We start from the raw sequence: 25004 nt of genomic DNA, 5'->3' as shown, positions 1-25004 counted from the left end.
TGCTCCGGCCCCCGCCCTTCTGCCCGCCTCCTGCGGCCCCCAGTGTGGCGTCACTTCCGCTAGCGCCCTGCCGGGTGCTGGGAGGCTGGGTCTCGCGAACGCGCCGGGAGCGTCCCCACAGCCGGGAACGCGCCCCGCGGATGACAACAAATTAGTCGCGCGGCGGCAGTAGAGGTGTCTGCCTCAGCCCCTGTCGCCTCCCCTCGCGCTCTCTTGCACCCTCTCTCTGAGCCATTTGGGACCCCTTCGGAAGTCCCCTGGCCTGGGGCCAGGAGGACCTCTCTGCGTCTTGTCCCCTCCAGGCTCAGCGCGAGCGGCGCGGCGTCGGCGATGGGGTCTCCCTGAGGGACTCCCGACGCGGAACGGGGATGGAGGGGCCGCCCCAGGCTTAGGCCCCGCCGCGGCCTGGAGCCAGAGTCGCGACCCCGAGGCCGGAGCCGCCGCCACCCGCAGCCGCAGCCGGCCCAGCTGCCAGCCGTCACCATGCCTTGGCCGTTTTCGGAGTCTATCAAGAAGAGGGCCTGCCGGTACCTCCTGCAGAGGTACCTGGGCCACTTTCTGCAGGAGAAGCTGAGCCTGGAGCAGCTCAGCCTGGACCTGTACCAGGGCACCGGGTCCCTCGCCCAGGTCCCGTTGGACAAATGGGTAAGAGCTGCCGGCGGCGAGCCGAACGGGGCTCGCTCCCCTCTTTAGGACTCTTTAAACCAGTGCCGTCCAAGATTGGTGCCGTTCAGTCCCTCCTTGGGAATTGTTTGGACTGGAGTGTGGCACGGCTCAGAGAAATGTGTTAGTGTGTTGTTTAATCTGTTTCTAGCAAGTTTGCTCTCCTCAATCACGTGTTCCGGAAAGTTAACAGATGTAATGGAGTCTATACTATGGGAATAATTGAGTACCAGTGCTTCAGGGGTCTGTGAAACAGGCTGAGTAGGTCCATGGGAGGAGGTGACCAGAACTGTCCCTTGGGATAGTTAGGGGTCGCAGGGTTTTGTGGCAAATAAAACAACCCTGCTTCGTGGGATGACTTTTTGGAACGATTAGTGGATGAAGAGGACCTTCGGATGTCAGAATCCCTAGTTAGGTGTTTTGGGTTGGCTGCTTGCACGCTGTGTTTGCCTTGTTTGTCATGGTGCAGCGTTTGCCATCTGGCAGAAAGTTAGGTGAAGGCCTCCTGTGCCAGCTTCTCTGCTTTTGCTTGATTATATGTTTACAAGATGGGTTTGTGTAACCAGCCTGCGAATGGTTCTGTGGCCCTAGTAGTGCTGTTGAGTTATGCCTCTTTGCTCCACGTGACAGATCGTAAAAGCAGGTGTTGCAAAAGCGCTGAAGCTGCAACTTTCAGACATTTTAAAGCCTGCCTTCTACTTGTCATCCAGAGGCTGTGAGTTGATTCATTGCTATGAATCATTGCTTCATGTGAATTTCAACTGACCGCATACAGTTGTACCTGCATTTGTGTGCTCAATGCATAGTATTTTACTTGAAGTATATTCAGTCTTGGGTTTGACAGGAATAGAGTGGCTTCTCCCCTTTGCCCAACCCTTATTGCCTTAGCCACAGAAAATCTTAAATTATGGACATACCTTATTATGACACTTAAATGAATTTGTGCTAGAGACTATAAATCAGTATGTAATTTTATCAGTATGTGATGACTTAAACTAGGGAGAGACACAAGACAGTGGAAAGAGCCCTGGTTTGAGAGCAGTAGGACCCAGCCCTTCACCAGAAGGTGAGAGTCCCACCCCCGGAGGGACTCTCCAGGCCGCCACAATTAGTCAAGTGATTATGGACTTAGCAATTCACCTGAGTTCAGTAAACACTAATGAAGCATACACTTATGTCTGTGTCTCATTACGGTATTGCATTGCTGTAATTCTTTCCAAAGATAGGGATTCTGATATTTTTGATTTCAGCAACCCATGATTCTACACTTTTGATAGAATTATGAATAGGTTATCTTGAAAAAGGAGGGTTCAAGATTTATTAATGCCTTTTGTGAGTGGAAGGACTTTGTATGCATTATTCTTTAATGACTTTAACCCTATAAGGTGGGTTATTATTTCTGTTTTGCAGATGGAATTAAGCATTTGCCCGTTCACACATCTAGCAAGTATTGCATCACGTGGCTTAAGATCTAAAAGAAAGGCAGTTAATGTTTATTGATATCTATTTATGTCAGGCATTGTACTAGGCACTTTGATTTGTGACGTTTTATTTAATCCTTCCGGGAAATCAGAGGTAGTGCTATTTGAATTTTATAGTTTGAGTTCAGGATCACTGGCAAAATAATTTATGACTAAACTTAATCTGAGGATTATGTTTTGTTCTTGATGGTGTGGGTTTTGGAAACTAAAATGATAATGTCAAAGCATCCAGTAAACATTTGCTGTTGTTGATTTATTTATTTTAGTGTGCTGTGTTGATGGTTAAGATAAACCTTGGTGTGACCCTTAGATATAGCTCTTCAGAGTTCTGATTCCAAATTCAGTTTAACACTTGATTTTTATTTTTTGGATAGAGGATTCTCTTGCTTTGTTGCCAAGGCTGGTCTTGAACTCCTGGTTTCAAGACCTGGTCCTCCCACCTCAGCCTCCCGAGTGCTCAGATTACAGGCATAAGCGACAGGACCCAGCCAGATACTTGATTTTAATGACTTTCATGACTGAAAAAAAGGTACCTATAGAGATTCATATGGAAAAACTGATCCTAACTGAGGAATTGCTGTACCACTAATGTTTCAATTCTAAACGATCAATTATGCAAATAATTTTGTTGAATTTGGCAGTGACATTCTTTTCATTCCTGATCTCAGTTTTTCTGTTATTATGGCTAACAAATTAGGAGACATTGCACATATACACACAAACACACACATGATGATTAAAATTCAATTTTTCAAGATCTTTGTTCAGAAGACTTAGATTGATTGGAATAGTCTTTACATGTTTTTAAGCATTTTATAGACTACATAGATGACTTAAAAAATAAGCAGTGTTTTTAATGACATTATTTTCAGGAACAAAAATCATGGAACAATGGAAACATTTCCAAATACAGTTTTTCAAATGTTCTCCCCATAGTACAAGTAGTCTTTGAAAAGTGGTTGCTTCCTTACTCTTTAATAAAGTGTTTATTTTGGAAAGACAGATTAAGTATGTTTTGTTTTTTGGAAAATATCTGCTAGGTAGCATGTACTACTGATAGCTATTGTCACAAATATGTAAACAGTCGGCAGAGAATTCTTCTCTGTGTAAAAGGAAATGGCTTATCTTTAAATCCAACCCCTAAACAGTTGGCCATAGGAGAAACCAGGAAACTAGAAAGTAATTGCCATTCACGGTCTTTTTACAAAGATTCTACTGTGTAAAGGTCTGTTTTTCTTATGTAGAACGTATGCGGAAATGTTTCTGTGTGCAGTGGAAGGAATATCCAACTGAGGGCACCACTCTTAATCCTTCTCTGTTGCGGAACTACTAGTCTTCTCTTTGTATCAGTTTGATATATGGCCTGAAGGAAGGTGCCAGTGCCCATTTGAATATTAAATATAAGTACAGCTGTTTAAATTTGAAAAATTTAATATAGAATGTCTCATTTTCTTACAGCCTTATGAATCATCTGATAATACTTTAGGTTATATACATCCAGGTTTGGAGATCACTACCTTAAATGTGGCATGAGGTGGAGGGAGGAATAGAAGCAAGGGGTTTGGGATTGTTCCATCATTGGAGTAGGCTGTCTAAAAACTTCATAAACTCCTTGTCCCTAGAAGTGGTTGATATGGCAAAATGTTGAAAGGAAGAAATTCTGTTTGGGTAGGAAGCTGGATTTAATGACTCACTCCTTTTTAACTCTTTATGACTCTGCCTTTATTTTTGTTTTTTAAATGGAATTTCTTTCATTAATTGATTCAATACATTTATTGAGCTCTTAGCATGTGCCACTGTGAGGGACTGGGGGATATAGCACTGAACTAAACAAAGATGCTTTTCTTACAGGAGCTCAAGAAGACAGACGTTAACAGTTTATTACATTGAGGCCTTTTATTTTATTTTTGAGACAGGGTCTCACTCTGTCACCTAGACTGGAGTGCAGTGGTGCGATCTAGGCTCACTGCAGCCTCAACCTTCCAGGCTCAAGCAATCCTCCTACCCCCCTCTCCCCTCCCAGCAGAAGCTGGGACTACAGGTGCATGCCACCACACCTGGCTAATTTATGTATTTTTTGTAGTGATGGGGTTTTGCCATCTTGCCCAGGCTGATCTCAAACCCCTGGACTCAAGCAGTCTGCCCATGTCGACCTCCCAAAGTGCTGGAATTGCAGGCATGAGCCACCATGCCCAGCCACGGAGGCCTTTTAACTTCAGTTTAATAATGTTTCAATTGCTGCTTATAATCTCTTGTTGTATAATAAAATCGTCTTCAGTTCAAGAAACATTGATTACTGATTATCAAGGCCACCTGGAGACTAGAGCATTACCTTCACTTTTTCTGTTTATATGCGTGAAACTCATTGATGATAATTGAAAGCAAAATGCCTTTAACAAGAAGAATAAAAAGCTCTAAAGGAAGCTATAGTGGGGTATTATTTGCTGAGTGGTTCAGGTGGCTCCACTTTTAGTTTGAGTATTATTTTCTTGTTAGTATAGTGGTGAGTAAAAAAATACTTTATAGGACTGATGAGGAAATACTTCATAGGACTGGTGAGGAGAATGTTGCTTGAGTCAAATAGGTTGAGAATTTTGCCTACTCATATACCCTAGTAGCCTTGGATTTTTACAGAATGACTGAATTTCAAGGTACCTTATGCTACAAGCTACATGGGATTTTGCCTGAGTGGTTGTAAGACTGGGCATAAATATAACCTATTTAACATCTTATATTCAGGGAAATTATTTTGTAGCTTAGTGGCACACTGTAAATTCTGGAACTGTTGACTCTCTAAAACTGTTAGCATTTATCACATTTTTTTCTTGTTTTCCTTTTCTTTCTTTTTTTAGAGACGATCTCTGTTACCCAGGCTGGAGTACAGTGGTGCGATCAGCTCACTGCAGCCTCAAACTCATGGGTTCAAGTGATCCTCCAATCTAGCCTTCTGAGTAGGTGGGGACTACTGGTGTACACCACCACACCCAGCTGATTTCTTTTAATTTTTGTAGAGACCAGATTTCACTAAGTTGCCCGGGCTGATCTTGACCTTCTGGGCTCAAGCGATCCTCCCACCTCACCCCCACCAAGTTGCTGGGATCACAGGCATAAGCCGCCATACCAGGCCCCTTCAGTATTACTCTTCACGCCTGTAATAAACCTTTCTGAACCATTGTGTTTAGAAGTTTTTAATTTAAACTTCTCTGCCCCAAAATTGGGACAGAAAACTTGGTGTTTACTGAGAAGAGAGTCCCATCAAGTCCCATTTCTTACATGGTTATCTAAGGTTGACAGCTCTCCACTTTGCAAAGGATAAGTCATTGCCTATATATACTTTAAAACTGTTAGGTTTTTAATTGTTCATTTTTACTATAAAACTAATATATGCTCATTACAAAAAATCCGAGTAGTAAGGAAATGTATGACGTATGAAGTAATAATAAAGCTTAATCTTATCTCTTCCAGAGATAACAATATGGTACAAAAAATTAAGGCTTTTAGTTTTGAAAATACTTAATACATGAAGCAAGTAGTTCTAAACTTCCCTTTGAAAGTCTTTTATGATGGACCATTTTTTTTAATGGAATGTGTCAGACATTCTAAAAAAATAAATCTGAAAAACACAAGTAGAGGGAAGAACTTTGATGATTATAACTTGAGGTACCTAGTTGATGGTGAAATAGGAAATTCTATAGAAGAAGCAGGTTTTCTCTACCTTCTGGAGTTGGAAGTGGGAGGAGGAGATTGAGACTGGATAGAGAATAAGTTTTACTATATTGATTTTTGAGGGGGCTTTAGAATGTAAGGACTTTCGATCTAGGGAGAGAGCCTCAGGAGGCACTGGGAAGTATAGGACGATTGCAGTTGATAAAGATGGGAGTTACAAAGAGTATCAATAGTGAATAACAGTGGGAGGAGATGGAACTGCACAGAGCACATGGATAGTAAGTAGATTAGCTTGAGAAACAAAAAAGATTGAAGATGAAACTTAGATGAACTCCAATATTTTAAGTTGTAAAGGATCAGAAAAGACTGAGAGGGTGAAGTGTTATAAAAGTCAGGGAAGTTAGAATTTCAAAAAGGGGAGTGGTCCTAGGAACTAGATAGAGATGAGAATTCCAGAAAGAGGACTGAACATTGTTCCTTGCATTTGTCATTTTAATGGTGGTTACAAGCAGTTTCAGAGGAGCTGAGGATTAGAAGGTTGCTCATAGTTTGCAGTTTGAGCACATAGCTACCTTGACAAAGAGAAAATGGGGTTGATGGCTAGAGGGAACGTGGAGCAAAGTAGGGGTTTTAGTTTGCTTTTGAAGGTAATAGTAATCATTGATTCAACACCTTCCATCTCTATATACTGTACAGTGTGGGTGTGTTTACATACAGTATCTTACTCTAAATTGGGTTCTAATATTTTCTGATTATGAGGTTAAATAACTTACTCAAGCTTAGTATTAAGCAGTGCAGCAAGATTTGAAAGCTGTGTTTCTGACTCTTGTACTTTTTCTGTACATCACACGGCCCCAGATTCAAGAAACCACAGCACTGGGTTCACCTGGGAATTTGCTAACAAGCAGGCTTCTGGCCCCTTCCATTCAGATTTTGGTTCTAGAAATTCAAGAATTTGCATTTTTAATAAACATCTAATACGTATGGTCCTTGACTGCATTTTTAAAAAGACTTACAGTAAAGGAATGCAGAGTTTTTCCATTGCGTTTTAAAAGCTTATTCTATGAGCCAGCTCCCAAGCCAGTACTACATTAGAAAAATTATTTTATGTTAACACATGGTTTTGCTTAGCCTCCTGCAAAATCTTCTGTTGTGCAATTACATTTCTCTTTTTTTGTGTGTTTCTGCAGTGATTGATTGAAGACCTTTTGCAAGTTATTTAGTTTTTTTGATCCTCAATTGTCATATTTGTAAATTGGGCGCAAAAATACCAATTCAGAGGGTTATTGTGAAGATTTAATGCAGGTATAAATGTAGGTATAAAATAGTACTCTATGGTGTCCTGTATGTAGTAGGTGCTAATTGCATGTTAATCTAAATTAGTTCATGCATACTTTTATGCTCTGTCTTATCTTAATTTGAATTCTGATGCTTTGGTTTAAAGTAATAAAGATGTATTCTTTGCCTAATCTATGAAATTACGTATTTAAAAAGCAATATATAATTTAATGTTTGCTTTTCTTGTCAAGTGCACCTTGAGTTCATTTACAGAGCTCATCATTGTACTAGGTAGGTACTGTGAAGGATAAAGAACAATGGCCAACACTGAAAAAGCGTTTGCTTAGTACCAGGAACTACTAATATGTTAGTAGCTTTACATATATTACCTCCTTAATAGTCACAGTAACTCTCTGTGGAGTTAACTATTTCTATTTTATGGATGAGGAAATTGAGACTTGGAAATTAAGGATTTGTTAAAAGCCACCCAGCTAGCTAGTAAGTAACCTGAACATATGCTGTTTTTTTAAAGGAGTGGGCTTCTCACACCTTTAACTATCTGATCGTTGACAAACCTGACAAAAACAAGCAATGGGGAAAGGATTCCCTATTTAATAGTTGGTGCTGGGAGTACTGGCTAGCCACATGCAGAAAATTGAAACTGAACCCCTTCCTTATACCATGTACAAAAATCAGCTCAAGATGGATTAGACTTAATTGTAAATCCCCATACTATAAAAACCCTAAAAGAAAATCTAGGCAGTACCATTCAGAATGCAGGCATGGGCAAGGATTTCACAACAAAGATGCCAAAAGCAATTGCAACAAAAGCAAAAATTGAGAAATGGTTATCTAATTAAAGAGCTTCTGCAGAGGAGAAGAATGAATAGACTGCCTACAGAATGGGAGAACATTTTTGCAAGCTGTTCATCTGACAAAGCTTTAAAGTCTGGCATCTACCAGGAACTTACACAAATTTACAAGAAATAACAACCCCATTAAAAAGTGGACAAAGGACATCAATAGGCACTTCTCAAAAGACAACATACATGTGACCAACAAACATAGGAAAAAAAGCTCCACATCACTATCATTTGAGAAATGCAAATCAAAACCCCAACGAGATACCATTTTACTCTAGTCAGAATGGCTATTATTAAAAAGTAAATAAAACACATGTTGGCGGGATTGTGGAGAAAAAGGAATGCTTTTACACTATTGGTGGGAGTATAAATTAGTTTAACCATTGTGGAAGACAGTGTGGTGCTTCCTCAAAGACCTAGAGGCAGAAATACCATTTGACCCAGCAATCCCATTACTGGGTATATACCCAAAGGTATATAAATCGTTCCGTTATAAAGATATATGCACACTTATGTTCCTTGCAGCAGTATTCACAATAGCAAAGGCATGGAATCAACCCAAATGCCCATCAGTGATAGACTGTATAAAGAAAGTGTACATATATGCCATGGAATACTATGCATCCATGAAAAGGAGTGAGTTCATGTCCTTTGTAGGGACATGGATAGAGCTGGAAGCCATTATCCTTGGCAAACTGATGCAGGAACAGAAAACCAGATACCACATGTTCTCACTTATAAGTGTGGGAGCTGAATGATGAGAACACACAGAGACATGGCAGGAACAACGCACACTGTGGCCTGTCAGAGGGTAGGGGGTCGGGGAGGGAGAGCATCAGGAAGAATAGCTAATGAATGCTGGGCTTAGTACCTAGGTGATGGGATGATCTGTGCAGCAAACCACCATGGCACAGGTTTACCTGTGTAACAAACCTGCATGTACGCCACCTGTATCCCTGAACTTAAAACTTGGAAATAATAAATAAAGGAGTGATCTTTAAACATGTTTGCTCAATTATTTCTGAAATTTTTTTTAAAAACTACCTATTCCTTGTACATTTAAAACAGACTTAAATTTTTTATTGTAATTTTAAGTAGTTGTAGAGAATGACTTGTGTTTAAATATTGATATTAAAATATAACTTTTTTCATCCAGTGGGATTTAAAAATCTTACACATTCATTAAAATGCTTGAACAATCTCTTCATTAAAGTTGGAAATTTAACATATCTTTTTCCATTGAACTCATATGTCCATTATACTTTCTTTGCAAGATTCCAGTGTAATTTATATAGTTTATGCTTGTCTTTTATTGATCATGCTGTCATTTCTCTACAATAAAAACATATTTAATTGAAATTGATTATATTAAATTGTTTTCTGTTGCCGTTAGGCTTTCTTTTGCATTAAGTGAATATTTTCTAGTGTAACATTTTAATTCCTTTAACGATTTCGTGTGTGTGTGTGTGTGTGTGTGTATATATATATATATATATATATATATATATATATATATACATATATATATTTTTTGAGACAGAGTCTCACTGTGTCACCCAGGGGCACAATTTCAGCTCACTGCAACCTCAGCCTCCCGGGTTCAAGTGATTCTGGTAATCAGCCTCCCTAGTAGCTGAGACTACAGGCCCATGTCACCACACCTGGCTAAATTTTTGTTTTTTTAGTAGAGATCGGGTTTCACCATGCTGCCTAGGCCAGTCTTGAACTCCTGGGCTCAGGCAATCTGCCCTCCTTGGCCTTCCAAAGTGCTAGGATTACAGCTGTGAGCCACCATGCCCGGCTCAGTATGTGTATATTTTAAATTATTTCTTAGTGGTTGCTCTAGTGCTTACTATATTCATTTTATCAGTATAGTCATGTGTTGCCTAACTACAGGGATATGTTCTGAGAAATGGGTCATTAGGCAGTTTTGTTGTGTGAACATCATAGAGTGTACTTGCCTAAACCCAATTGGTAACTATACACCTACTGTATACCTACTGTATACCTAGGCTGTATGGTACAGCCTATTGCTTCTAGGCTGTAAACCTGTACAGCATGTTACTGAGTACCGTAGGCAACTGTGACACAGTGGTATTTGTGTATCTAAACATAGAAAAGGTAGGTAAAAATACGGTATAAAATATAAAAAAAAAAGATAAAAATTGATATGGCGTATAGGGCACTTACCATGAATGGAGCTTGCAGGACTGGAAATTCCTCTGGGTGAGTCAGTGAGTGAGTGTGAAGGCCAAGGACATACTATCCACTACCGTAGGCTTTATAAATACTGTTCACTTAGGCTAGACTGCATTTATAAGGACATTTTTCTTTTAATAATAGATTAACCTTAGCTTACAGTAACTTTTTAACTATAAACTTAAAAAATTTTTTAAACTTTTTGTTTCTTTGTAATAACATTTAGCTTAAACATATGTCGTACAGCTATGCAAAAATATTCTTATAAGCAGATTTTAAAATTTTTAATGTTTTTACTTTTTAAACTTTTTTGTTAGAATCTAAGACACAAAGACACATATTAGCCTAGGCCACACAGGGTCAGGATCATCAGTGTCACTGTCTTCCACCTCCACATCTCGTTCCACTGGAAGGTCTTCAGGGACAGTAACATGCACGGAGCTGTCCTCTCCTGTGATAACAACGCCTTCTTCTGGATACCTCCTGAAGGACCTGCCTCAGGCTGATTTACAGTTAACTTTTTTTTTTAAACTAGGAGTATACTCTAAAATAATGATTAAAAACTATAGTATAGTAAATACATAAACCAGTAGCATCGTCGTTTACTATCACTCTCAAGTATTATGTACTGTGCATAACTGGCAAAGCAAGAGGCTTATTTATACCAGCCTCACCACAGACGTGAGTAGTGTGCTGTGCTACTACCCTATGATGGCTATGATATCACTAGGTCATAGGAATTTTTTAGTTCCATTATAATCTTACAGGAACACTATCCTATATATGGTCTGTCTTTGATCAGATGTCCTTCTGTGTTGTATAACTTACTTTCTTTCAGATAATCATGGAGCTTTAAGTGTTAATCTTTCTTCTGGATTGTATTGTAATTTCAATTATCCTTACGTATATAGTTGAACCAAACAGTATACATTTATGCATTTTGATAATTAAGATAAAAACTTGGCCGGGCGTGGTGGCTCAAGCCTGTAATCCCAGCACTTTGGGAGGCCGAGGCAGGTGGATCACGAGGTCGAGAGATCGAGACCAACCTGGTCAACATAGTGAAACCCCGTCTCTACTAAAAATACAAAAAATTAGCTGGGCGTGGTGGCACGTGCCTGTAATCCCAGCTACTCGGGAGGCTGAGGCAGGAGAATTGCCTGAACCCAGGAGGCGGAGGTTGCGGTGAGCCGAGATCGCGCCATTGCACTCCAGCCTGGGTAACAAGAGCGAAACTCTGTCTCAAAACAAAACAAAACAAAAACAAAACAAGATAAAAACTTTTTCTTTTTTTTTTTTGAGACAAAGTCTCACTCTGTCACCCAGGTTTCAGCGCAGTGGGTGATCACAGCTCACTGCAGCCTTGACCTGTAAGGATCAAGCAGTTATCCCCACGTTAGCCTGCCAAGGACCTGGAACTACAGGCTTGGTATACCATGCCATCTAATTTTTGTATTTTTGTAGAGACAAGAGTTTGATGACGTAGCAAAGGATGATCTCAAATTCCTGGGCTCAAGCGATCCTCCTGTCTCAGCCTCCCAAAGTGCTGAGACTACTGGCATGAGCCACCGTACCCAGTACACATAAAAACTTTCATTGGAAATAAATTTCTTAAAGACAGAGGTGGACTGTATTCCCCTCCTCCCTAATTAGTACATCCGTAGGCGAATATACTTATAGCTAGAATTTAGTAGGGCTCAGCATACATTTTATTCTAAATTTAGAAAATAGATACAAGCTTGAGAAACACTGATGTTATAATCAGTAGATGAGAGTTGGGAGATTTTGCAGGAGCAAACATAACTTAGTTCTTTGGATTTCTGAGAGTCGTGTGAAAAAGATGTATAAGATGGGAAAAGAGGAAATGTACTGCTGGCTGTGTGTGGAGGTTTTTATACCTTAGACAGTACATAAGGGAGAATTTCTGAAGGGAGAAAAATAGGGCTTTTTCGGCCTAAGTGGGAGAAGGAAGATTGTACAAGGAACTGTGGGACAGGAGACCCAACATAATGCCACCACTGTCTGGAGCCTTCTCATCCGTTTTAGGAAAGAATATGTCTGGATACCTTAAAAGCATCCATGCCCATGAACTACTGGAAAAGTCTTTAGGATTAGACAAATCTCAGCATGAAGCAGGAATCTCCAAAAATAAGCCAATCCAGTTCTCACTATCCAACCCCAGGGTAAAGGCAAAGAATTATAACACAACCCTATGCAATATAGCGTGCAGGAAGCACTTATGCACAAGCTGCATTTAATATTTGTTATTTTAGTTTGAAAAGTAAATTGTCTTTTAAACATTGCCTTTACGTTCATTCTGTCCGACTCCTGCTGTAGTCTGGTTTGCCCCACCATGCCACTGAAATTGCTTTTAATGAGATCACCACTACTTAACATATCACTGAGTCCAGTGGACATTTAAAAATCTTTGACTTCTTGTTAGCTTTTCTTGAGCTTGACCACTCTTCTCTTTCATGTTGTCTTTCCATGATTTTCCAGGACATGAACCTCTCGCAATTTTCCTTCTACCTCTCTGCCTGCTTTTTTCTACTTTCTTCTGCAGGCTCCTCTTTCATAACCCATTTCTTAAATATTGATGTCTGTGAGTTCTGTCTTAGGCCTCTTCTCATTTTACTCTATATACATTCCCAAAGGTTTCTCTCCTCATGCGGGGGCTTCAGTTACTCACTTGTTTATTTTTTATTTATTATTATTATTTTTTGAGACAGGGTCTCACTAAGTTGCCCAGGCTGGAGTGTAGGAGCACAATCTTGGCTCACTGTAACCTGTGCCTCCTGGGCTTAAGCATTCCTCCCACCTCAGCCTCCTGAGTAGCTGGGATTACAGGCGTGCGCCACTACACCTGGTTAATTTTTGTATTTCTTGTGGAGACAGGGTTTTGACATGTCCAGGCTGGTCTCACATTGCTCAGCTCAGGATCCTCCCACCTTGGCTTCCCAAAATGTTGGAATTAAAGGTGTGGGCCACCATACCTGACCTACCTTCTGTGTTTATAATGTTCATCTGTATCTCCAGTACAGATGGCTCCTCTGAGCTCTAGCTGGAGAAAGCTCCATCCTCCTTTTCAGCACCTCTGCCTAGATGTTTCCTTAAATGTGTACTTTGGAACTGAACTTCTCATCTTCCCTCTAACCTCCTTATTTATGTTTCTGTATCTCAGTAAATGACATCTCTATCTAAACAATTGCCCAAGCCAGCCTCCTAGGTGTCATTCATAATTCTTTTTTTCCTTTACGCCTCATGATGCTAATTAATTTTTCTACTTACTAAATACATTACAAAACTTTATGTACTTCTAACTGTCCTCAGTGTTGCTCTCTGTGCCAAACCAGCTTCTCAAGCTTCTATTACTTACAACAGCCTTCCTGCTGGCATCTTCAGTTCATATTCTACATGTAGCTGAAGGGACCCACTAAAAGTTTGAATCTTATCATGGCATCCTTGCATAAAGCCCTTCAATGGCTTCATGTCACCCGTAAGATAAATTTCAGACTCTTGAACATGCATTACAAGACTCTTTGGATCCTACTCTTCCTTGTCTACAGAGCCTTATTTCTGGCTCTTCGCCCTGGCACACTGAAGCCTAAGTCAACTTTTCTTTTTCAAATGCTGTGGTGTATCAACCATGTGTGTGTGTGTACTTCTTTGACTTGTGCTTTCTTTGAATCCTTCCACATGCTCTTGCCTTTGCCTGGACCGTTTTGCCTGATTAACTCCTTCTAGTCTTCTGGTCCCAGCTTAAAATAGCACTCTCTCAGGTGGCCCACGTTGAATCTACAGATTAGGTTCTATTATGTATTCAAGTAGCACAGTGTATTTCCTGTGCATACAATCATCACACTTTAATTACTTGTCTCTTTCATGGTATTCTGCCTTATAAGCTTAGCCAGGATGGGGATCTTCTTTATCTTGGTCTCTGTTTTCTTTTTAATTTTTAACTTTTATTTTTTGTGGGTATATAGGTGTATATATTAATGGGGTACATGAGATATTTTGACACAGGCATACAGTACCTCATAATTACAACAGGGTAAAAGGGGTATGCATCACCTCAAGCATTTATCCTTTCTTTGTGTTACATATAATTCAGTTGTGTTCTTTTAGTTAAAAATGTACAATAAATTATTGTTGACTAGCCACCTTGTTGTACTATTAAATACTAGATCTTTTTTTTTTTTTTTTTTTTTTTTGAGGTGGAGTCTCCTGTCGCCTAGGCTGGCGTGCAATGACATGATCTTTGCTTGTTGCAGCCTCCACCTCCTGGGTCCAAGTGATTCTTCTGTTTCAGCCTCCCAAGTAGCTGGAATTACAGGCATGTGCTATCACACCTGGCTAATTTTGGTATTTTTAGTACAGATGGGGTTTCACCATGTTGGCCAGGCTGGTCTCGAACTCCTGACCTCTAGACATCTGCCCGCCTCAGCCTCCCAAAATGCTGGGATTATAGGTGTGAGCCACCATGCTTGGCCCTTGGGCTTATTCATTTAAACTATATGTTTGTACCCATTAACCATCTCCCTACCCTTCTCAGCCTCTGGTAACCATCCTTCTACTCTCTCCATGAGTTTGTTTTAATTTTTAGCTTCCATAGATAAGTGAGAACATGCAAAGTTTGTCTTTCTATGCCTGGCTTATTTCATATAACATAATGACCTCTAGTTCCATTTACGCTGTTGCAAATGACGGTATCTCATTTATTTTAATAACTGAATAGTACTCCATTGCGTATATGTACCACATTTTCTTTTTGTGAGATGGAGTCTTGCTCTGTCGCTCAGGATGCAGCGTAGTGGCATGATCTCGACTCACTGCAACGTCTGCCTTTCAGGTTCAAGCAGTTCTCTGCCTTGGCCTCCTGAGTAGCTGGGATTATAGGCACCCACCACCACTCCCAGCTAATTTTTGTATTTTTAGTTGAGACGAGGTTTCACCATCTTGGCCAGGCTGGTCTTGAACTCCTGACTACAATGATCTACCCACCTTGGCCTCCCAATGTGCTGAGATTACAGACATGGGCCACCGTGCCTGGCCCCACATTTTCTTTATTCATCTGTTAATGGACACTTAGGTTGCTTCCAAATCTTGGCTATTGTAAATAGTGTTGAAATAAACATGGGAGTGTGGGTATCTCTTCGATAAACTGATATTCTTTTTTAGCGGATATACCTAGCAGGGAGATTCCCGAATCATATAGTAGTTCTATGTTTAGTTTTTTGAGGAACCTCCAAATTGTTCTCCATAGTGGGTGTAATAATTTACATTCCCACCAGCAGTGTACAAGTGTTCCCTTTGCTCCACATCCTTGTCGGCATTTATTACTGCCTTTTTTTTTTTTTTTTTTTTGATAGAAGCCATTTTAACTGGGGTGAGAGATATCTTACAGTAGTTTTGATTTGTTTCTCTGATGCTCAGTGATGTTGAAAACCTTTTCACATGCCTGTTTGCCATTTGTATGTCTTCTTTTGAAGAATGTCTGTTCAAATCTTTTGCCCATTTTTTGATGGGATTATTAGATTTTTTTCCTATAGAATTGTTTGAGTTCCTTATATATTTTGATTATTATTCCTGTGTCAGATAGTTTGCAAATATTTTCTGCCATTCTGCTGGTTGTCCCTTCACTTTGTTAATTGTGTCCTTTGCAATGCAGAAGCTTTTTAACTTGGTGTGATCCCATTTGTCCATTTTTGCTTTGATAGCCTGTACTTGTGGATGTCTCTGCTTTCTTTATACTTAGTGCCTAACCCATGTGGGCGTATTTGACACCTTTGAATAAGTTAAAAACTTTGTGTTCTTGTTCTTATTATTCATAATGAACCTGGTTTTTCTCCTTAGTGTCTCAATGAGATCTTGGAGTCAGCAGATGCACCCTTAGAAGTCACTGAAGGATTCATTCAGTCAATTTCCCTGTCAGTTCCATGGGGCTCTTTGCTACAGGATAATTGTGCACTGGAAGTGAGAGGATTAGAAATGGTCTTCCGACCTAGACCTCGCCCAGGTTGGTGTGTTGTATGTTTCTGTTTTATGTGTTTCTACTTCTATTCTTCAGAGCCTAGGAAAGTAACCTGATTACATTAAATTTAGTATTAACTTTATTACTTTGCTTTGTATTTGTGAAATTTTCAGTTGATAATACATTATGACTTGGCTCTATGTGTACATTGTCATGTGCGTGTTACACATTTAGAGTTGTTTCCCTGATTATTCACAGAAACTTTAGTATACAGATTATTTGGTTTATTTAATTATTTGTTACCAGTTATCTAAAGTGACTTGGGTTTTAAAGATTCGGAAAGTATTGTGTCATAAAGCAAGGAAGAATGCTCAAAGATTGATGGAGAAATGTTAAAGGGACACAGGATTGGGTGTCGAGGGGCTTCCATTGACCATATTTGGGAAAATTTGAATATTACAAAAAATGATGACAATAATGGTTTGTAACACCCAAAATAAAAAAAATCTCTAGGACCATACTGATACACATAAATAAGTATATAAGGTGGACAGGGAGAAGGAATACTGTTCTTTATAGCAGAATAGCTACTTATAGAAAAAATGATAGAATTAGATAAAATTGACAATCTAGGTGACAGGTTGGTATGCAGTGATAGAATTATAATCTCAAGTGGTGCCCAAACCATGAAAGTTTAAATTATGTTTAGTAGACTTAAAGGGAAATTCTGTATTTTGAAAACTTAATACTGAATGCATGAAAATTGTCTTTAGTAATCTGGTATTTAAATTAACTGTGATAAATGAATATGGTATTTTTCTATGGGAAGGCAAACTTTCAAATATTTTTCTCTTAGTTTAAAAGATTTCATTAAAAAGACTTTTAAATTCCATTTTGGAAGGCAATAATTCTTGCGATCTCTGTCACTTTGGTTTGAATAACTTAAGGAGGTGTGGTAGAATTTTCTCTTGAGGGAAGATCTGGTAATGATTTTTCACATCTCATATGTTTCCTCCTCCAAGGATGCTCTTTTATTTTATCTACATTTATACTAATTTCCAAAGCCTGTATCATCTGCCACACTCCTGCCACATTTTCTATGAATTTCCTCAGCTAGAAGGGAAGAAATAACTAAAGAAGAATTAACCTCTTCTTTTAGCTTTCATAATGTTTTCAGTTGACATTCAATAGTTGTCTACTAATCATATCTTATTTTTTTAAACTGTATAGAAGGTTCTCTGAGGGTGGAATTTACTATTATTTTTTCTTCTTTCTATAGCAGGATTAGCAAACTATAACCTGCAGGCCAAATTGGTCCTGTCATCTGTTTTTGTTAATAAAGTTTTATTGGAACACAGCCATACTTTTATTTATTTACTTTAATGGCTATTTTGCACTATAATATGAGGGTTGAGAAGTTGTGATATAGACCATATAGACCACAAAATAGAAAATAGTTACAGTCTCACCCTTTACAGAAAAAGTTTGTCAACCCCTACATACAATATTTAGAATAGTTCTGTGTTTGTAGGATACCCATTAAATACATTGAATGAATACATGAATTGATATTTGGTAAAAATATCACGTTATGAGAGCACATTCTCTGGACTTTTTTCTGTGATTTTTTTTTTTTCTTCTTGGTTGTAAGGTGATATTTAAATCTCAAGAGTACTTTCTAGAGTATCGTTTCCCTGGGTAACACCATGGTGTAAAGAATCTCTTAAAGGATTAAGAATTTATCTATTTGATGTGAGCAGAGGTCACCTCCAAATAAAAAAAAAAAGAATTTATCTTTTTGAAATGTATTATTTTAAGAACTGGCATTGTTATAACTCTGAGAAATTATTTAGGATTAATCTGTATTTTCCACAGCAACTGGTTCTGAGCCTATGTATTGGTCAAGCTTTATGACCAGCAGTATGCAATTGGCAAAAGAATGTCTTAACCAGAAACTAACGGATGAACAAGGAGAAGGATCCCAGCCTTTTGAAGGACTTGAAAAGTTTGCTGAAACCATTGAAACAGGTTTGGTGTTACTGACAATTTTCAAAAATTTAGATTTGATTTAGTAGTTTCGTACCTTCATGTAATGAGCTTTGTATAAGGCAAATCTATTGGAATTGATTTTTAAAAGAATTACTGTTCCCGCTTCAGAAGTTTAGAATTGAGGTTAAATTTTAAATATTCCATTTAGTTGTGTGTGTGTGTTTTTGGTACCTTTGTTTCTCCATTTATTATGCTCACATAGTGAATGGATTAGAATACAGCAGATAGTGCCAGTCGTTATCTCAATCATCTGTTGAGCTGTAATATGGTTAAGTGCTCAGTAAAGCAAAATGTTTATTACAAAACTCAGGATTTAAGGATTTTAGTGGAAAGAAATTCAGCTTCTTTATTTTTTAAGTTCTTTTCAAACTAGTATTTATTTATTTGGAGGTTTTTCTTTAGTATATATGTGGTTTCTTACTCTGGCAATTACTTGTTTATTTTAGTACTAAGAAGAGTAAAAGTCACTTTTATAGACACTGTTTTGAGAATTGAACATGTGCCAGAAAATTCCAAAACTGGAACTGCACTTGAAATTCGAATAGAAAGGTAAGAATTCTTATGTCTGAAAACAAATGACTCTTTTGTAACTCTTACATTACATTTTCAGGGAAGTTTTGGAGATTAGAGGTAGTGACATTTAACTCTTGCATGATTTCAGAGTAAAGTGCTGCTCTTAAAGTTACGCTCTGATTTTATTCTAATTCCATTACTGAAAACTTGGAAGTGCCAGTTGGGGTATAATTATATATAATACCATGTTGACTTCAAAGCAGGTTATTCTGTTTTTGTTAATATCAAATTAGAATAATAAGCATTTGAGTGCCACTAAATTTAAGGGGCTCTTGTGGGAAAGTTTCAGTTGTTTTGTATTAACAATGCAATATTTATGCATATTTCATTAATATGAAAGATACATTTGTTTTACTGTGCTTAATCTAAGTGCTACTATAGTGAGAAAGGCTAAGGCCACTGTTTTGAGGATGTTGAAAGAATTATTATAAGGTCAATATGTGCAGTAGTGATTTACTTAAAAAAATATAAACACGTTGCTTTTAGTATTTTTTTCGTATGCCCACTTGAAGCCCTTATACATAGCTCTAAAGCGAGGTTAATTTACATACACACACCTGAGCATTGATTTGAGGGAGTAACTGGTCACCTGTGTGTTAATGCTGTATGAACTGCCAAGAGAAATGAGCAGATGCTCTGTGTGAGCACCAGAGTCACTTTGTATGTGGATCTATTTGGGGGCCCTACTGAATTTTAAGCGGCTGTGTTACGGTTTCTGTCTTTCCCAAAACACCTATTAGTAAAACAGGGATTGTTAGCATATCTTTGGAATTAGGGTCCATTGCCTTAAATAATGTATTTTGAAAAATCTAAAATTTCATGCATTTAGAATCATACTGTGTGTTTTGTTTAAACTGAAAATTAGTCACACATAGGAATTCAAGAAATGTCATTTGTGACTTGGAGCCAAATTCTGTCTCACAGTTACCAAGAGACGTTTTGTTGGGGAGTACAGGAATTGTATTCCTTAAAGCTAACTTTAGGGAGTTATTAATTTTTTCTCTCAATTTAAGCCTCATAAAGTTACCTTTTTGGAGTTAGGACCTCTCCATGAAAATATTTACCGTAGTAAAGCACAGTGAGACTGAGCCGCATCATAGGCATATTCTAAGAAGTGCAAACACTTGAAAAAACCCTTTAACTTAAAAAAGCTATGTGCGTTTCTTACTGTAAATAGGTTTTTCTAGGAGCTTTGTGTAAATGCTTTTTAAAAAAAATTTCAGAACTGTATACTGTGATGAAACTGCTGATGAATCCTCAGGAATTAATGTGCATCAACCCACTGCTTTTGCTCACAAGTTACTTCAGCTCTCTGGAGTATCTCTCTTCTGGGATGAATTTTCTGCGTCAGCAAAATCGTCCCCAGTGTGTTCAACTGCACCAGTGGTAAGAAAAACAAAACAAAAAACCCTAAAACCGTTATTATAGATTTTTTTTAAGAAGATTTAAATGAGGGCTATTAAATTTTGCTAGGATATGTATGTGTTAATGAGTCTCTGTTTTGAGATTTAACACAAATATTCAGTAACGTTAATATATATATATCAGAAATTTGAAAATACTGATATTTATATTCCTACCATTGTGCTGTGTATTAGTTTGAAAGAGAAATGTTGGGTAATATATCTTGGGGGAAAATTGTGTAAAAGTTGAATATCCCTTATTCAAAATGCTGGAACTGTGGTTTGGATTTTTGAATATTTTTATAGACATAATGAGATATCTTGGGGCTGGGACCTAAGTCTAAATATGAAATCCATTTATATTTCTTTCTTTCTTTTTTTGCTTATTAAAGGTCTGGGGAAGGAATTCTTCCTTTTTTTTTTTTTTTTTTTTGAGATGGAGTCTCCTTTCACCCGGGCTGGACTACAGTGGCACAATCGTGGTTCACTGCAACCTCCACCACCTGGGTTCAAGGGATTCTCCTCTCTCAGCCTCCTGAGTAGCTGAGATTACAGGCATGTGCTACCATGCCTAGCTAATTTTTGTATTTTTAGTAGAGATGGGTTTCGCCATGTTGGCCAGGCTGGTCTTGGACTCCTGACCTCTGGTGATCCATTTGCCTTGGCTTCCCAAAGGGCTGGGATTACAGGTGTGAGCCACCAGGTCTGGACCATTTATGTTTCATATACGCCTTATATACATAGTCTGAAGGTAATTTTATACAATATTTTAAATAATTTTGTGCATGAAACAAATATTTGACTGCAGCCCATCACATGAAGTCAGGTGTATTTTCCTGACTTCGTGTTAGTGTCATCATGTTGGTGCTCAAAAAGTTTTGGATTTTGGAGCATTTTGGATTTTTGGTGTTTGGTTTAGGGATGTTTAGCCTATATTAACGTCTAAATTTTTTTTTGTTTTTACAATAAAAACAGGAAATTAAGCAGTATCTAAATTTACCTTACATAGTGACTGTATTGCTGAAACTTTATTCTACAAATAATATTTGAAAAACCTTTATAATTAAGGAGCTCTGTTAAATCTCTTCCAAGAGGAGAGTGCTTTAATAAGTCAGTCACTCTATAATTTGCCTTTCATGTTACTTTACTAAGCAGATTTTCTTAATTATACAGTGCCCAGTAGGGTTTCTTACTGCTGTAACTTGAACAGATAGTGTGCTTTTTTCATAAAGTCCTTTTTTATGATTTGCTTTTATTACCAGTGGACTATGCTAACATATTACTGCGTTTCATTTTAGCTATAAGATACTGGTTTGTCCATTGTAACATAATACAGTTTTACCTCTCAAATATTTTATTCTTAAGTTGACATTTATATTTTACATTTAATTTTATTTATATGAAAGTATTTTAAATAATTATTTTTTTCACCTTATTGCAGGAAACTGAGCCAAAGCTGTCACCAAGCTGGAACCCCAAAATTGTTTATGAGCCACACCCACAGCTAACTAGAAATTTACCAGAGATAGCACCCTCTGACCCAGTGCAAATTGGAGGGTTAATTGGTAGGTTGGAGTTGAGTCTCACATTGAAACAGAATGAAGTACTTCCTGGAGCTAAGGTCAGTGTTTGTTTCACTTTCTATAGTAAAACCAAAATAAAAGTATAAGTATTCTTTATTCTATGCCGTGATTCATTGATTGATTACTGCAGATTATCCTGTAACTAGTGTATACTGCTGTCACTGACTTAGCATTTTTATTGGCAGTTGATGCTTCTGTCCTAGATCACAAAATTTATGTGAGGACTCCCTTTGCCCTACTGTTGCAGCTCAGGTTTTATAAAGAGCTGCCTTCTACACTCACTCTCCTCTATTCCAACAATTTGAAACCGAAGAACCTCTCTTTTTTTGTATTAGGCGTGGTTTCATTAATTCAGATAACTAGGAATTTATTTAAAAATTTCTTTCTATTGTCATAAAATTAAGTTTAAAGGAAAAGAGATTTGGAAAGCAAGAAGACTGTAGAAGATGTTTTTAAAACTATATATATGTAAAAATATCTACCTATTTTGAACAGAAGGACAATTTTTATATAGTTGTATGATATTTGTGAAGAGATAGGCTTTTTCCATTGTTTCATAGCTTTAAAATTTTTTGACATAAAATCTGTATGATTTATCACCTTTACTTTTATTTTGAGGTGGGGTCTACTTCTGTTGCCCAGGCTGGAATGCAGTGACAAGATCTTGGCTCACTGCAGCCTCGACCTCCTGGACTCAAGTAATCCTCCCGCCTCAGCCTCCCGAGTACCTGGAATTACAGGCACATGTCACCATGCCTGGCTAATTTTTGTATTATTATTATTATTATTATTTTTTGAGATGGAGTTTCACTCTTGTTACCCAGGCTGGAGTGCAATGGCGTAATCTCGGCTCACCGCAACCTCCGCCTCCTGGGTTCAGGCAATTCTCCTGCCTCAGACTCCTGAGTAGCTGGAATTACAGGCATGTGCCACCATGCCCAACTAATTTTTTGTATTTTTAGTAGAGACGGGGTTTCCCCATGTTGACCAGGATGGTCTCGATCTCTTGACCTCGTGATCCACCCGCCTCGGCCGCCCAAAGTGCTGGGATTATAGGTGTGAGCCACCGCGCCCGGCCTTGTATTATTTTTTTGTAGAGACAGGTTCTCACTATGTTGCCCAGGCTGGTCTTGAACTTCTGGACTGAAGCTATCCTTCTTGCTCAGCCTACCAAAGTGTTGGGATTATAGGCATGAGGCACCTCACCAGAAACCTTTACTATTTTTAAGTGTATAGTTAAGTGGTAATAAATAAATTTATATTCTTTTTCCCTTAATTTCCCTACTGTTCTCAACCTCTGGTAACCATCAGTCTACTCTGGATCTTCATGAGATCCCCTTTTTTAGCTCCTGCATATGAGTAAGAACGTGCGTTGTCTTTTTGTGCTTGGCTTATGTCACTTAACATAATGGCTTCTAGTTAAATTCATGTTGTTGCAAATGACAGGACTTCATTATTTTTTATGGCTGAGTAATAATTCCATTGGGTGTGTATACCACATTTTCTGTATCCATTCATCTGTTGATGGACATTTAGAATGAGTCCATATTTTGGCTAAGAGAGTGTGTGTGTGTGTGTGTGTGTGTGTGTGATATACATTCACTATGTGAACAGTGTGCAGTAAACATGGCAGTGCAGATATCTCTTTGGTGTATTGCTTTCCTTTCTTGTGGGTATATACCTAATGTAAAATTGCTGGATCATATGGAAGTTCTATTTTTAGTTTTTGTTGTTGTTGTTGTCCCTTTGTTTTCTTTTTTCAAAAATTTCAATAGTTTTTGGGGTACAGGTTGTTTTTGGTTACATAGGTGAGATCTTAGATGGTAAATTCTGAGATTTTAGTGTACCCGTCACCTGAGCAGTGTGCACTGTACCTAATATGTTATCTTTTATCCCTCACCTCCCCTCCTACTGTGTCCCCAGAATCCATTATATACCTCTGTATGCTTTTGCATCCTCATAGCTTAGCTCCCACTTATAAGTGAGAACATATGATATTTGGTTTTCCATTCCTGAGTTCCTTCATTTAGAATAATGGCATCCAGTCCATCCTCTGGACATTATTTTGATCCTTTTTATGGCTGACATTATTTTGTTCCTTTTTATGGCTGAGTTAGTATTCCATAGTGTGTGTGTGTGTGTGTGTGTGTGTACGCACACCATATTTTCTTTATCCACTTGTTGGTTGATTAACATTTAGGTTGATTTCCTGTTTCTCCTATTTCAAATTGTGCTGCATGTGCATGTGTCTTTTGCACATAATGACTTCTTTTCCTTTGGGTAGATACCAGTAGTGGGATTGCTGGGTCGAATGGTAGATCTACTTTTAGTTCTTTTTTTTTTTTTTGAGATGGAGTCTCGCTCTGTTGCCCAGGCTGGAGTGCAGTAGTGTGATCTCAGCTTACCACAACCTCCGCCTCCTGGGTTCAAGGGATTCTCCTGCCTCAACCTCCTGAGTGGCTGGGACTACAGGTGCATGCCACCTTGCCCGGCTGATTTTTGTATTTTTAGTAAAGACCAGGGTTTCACTATGTTGGCCAGGCTGGTCTCAAACTCCTGACCTTATAATCTGCCCTCCTCTGCCTCCCAGATTTCCTGGGATTACAATTTTACATTACACCATGCCCAGCCTACTTTTAGTTCTTTAAGAAATTTTCATACTGCTTTTTATAGTGGTTGTACTAGTTTACATTTCTCCCAGCAGTGCAAAAGTGTTCCTTTTTTATGATATCCATCCCAACATCTGTTGCTTTTTGACTTTTTACTTATGGCCATTCTTGTAGGAATAAGGTGGTATTTCATTGTGGTTTTAATTTGCATCTTCCTGATGATTAGTGATGTTGAGCATTTTTTTCATGTTTGTTGGCTGTTTAAGTATCTTCTTTGAGAAATGTATATTCATGTCTCTTGCCTACGTTTTGATGAGATTATTTTTTTTCTTGCTGATTTGTTTGAATTCCTTGTAGATTCCGGATATTAGACCTTTGTTAGATGCATATTTTACAAATATTTTCTCCCACTCTGTGGGTTGTCTGTTTGCTGATTATTTCTTTTGCTGTGCAGAGCTTTTTAGTTTAATCAGGTCCCATTTATTTTTGTTTTTGTTGCATTTGCTTTTGGGGTCTTAGTCATGAATTTTTTGTCTAAGCCAATGTCCTGAAGAGTTTTTCCAATATTTTCTTCTAGAATTTTTATGGTTTCAAGTCTTAGATTTACATCTTTGGTCCATCTTGAGTTGATTTTTGTACAGGGTGAGAGATGAGGATCCAAGTTCA

General features: G+C 38.3%; 1 protein-coding gene across 3 annotated transcripts in view; it reads left to right on the top strand.

Moving 5' to 3' along the window:
- The first annotated feature begins 153 nt into the window (after positions 1 to 153).
- The window catches only part of ATG2B (autophagy related 2B), an 83554-nt gene continuing 58703 nt past the window's right edge, over positions 154 to 25004 (top strand). For all 3 annotated transcript variants that reach the window (XM_035261413.3, XM_035261412.3, XM_035261411.3), the window contains exons 1-6: positions 154 to 645; positions 16004 to 16166; positions 17997 to 18149; positions 18617 to 18719; positions 19967 to 20129; positions 21588 to 21767. In XM_035261413.3, the coding sequence (XP_035117304.1) occupies positions 484 to 645; positions 16004 to 16166; positions 17997 to 18149; positions 18617 to 18719; positions 19967 to 20129; positions 21588 to 21767 (924 nt within the window). In that variant the 5' untranslated portion in view covers positions 154 to 483. The remainder of the gene's footprint in view (positions 646 to 16003; positions 16167 to 17996; positions 18150 to 18616; positions 18720 to 19966; positions 20130 to 21587; positions 21768 to 25004) is intronic.

The sequence above is a fragment of the Callithrix jacchus genome, chromosome 8 (assembly GCF_049354715.1).
Source record: "Callithrix jacchus isolate 240 chromosome 8, calJac240_pri, whole genome shotgun sequence".
NCBI classification, from domain to species: domain Eukaryota; kingdom Metazoa; phylum Chordata; class Mammalia; order Primates; family Cebidae; genus Callithrix; species Callithrix jacchus.
The sequence above is the reverse complement of the archived record's forward strand: the minus strand, read 5'-3'. Positions and strand labels throughout refer to the sequence as shown.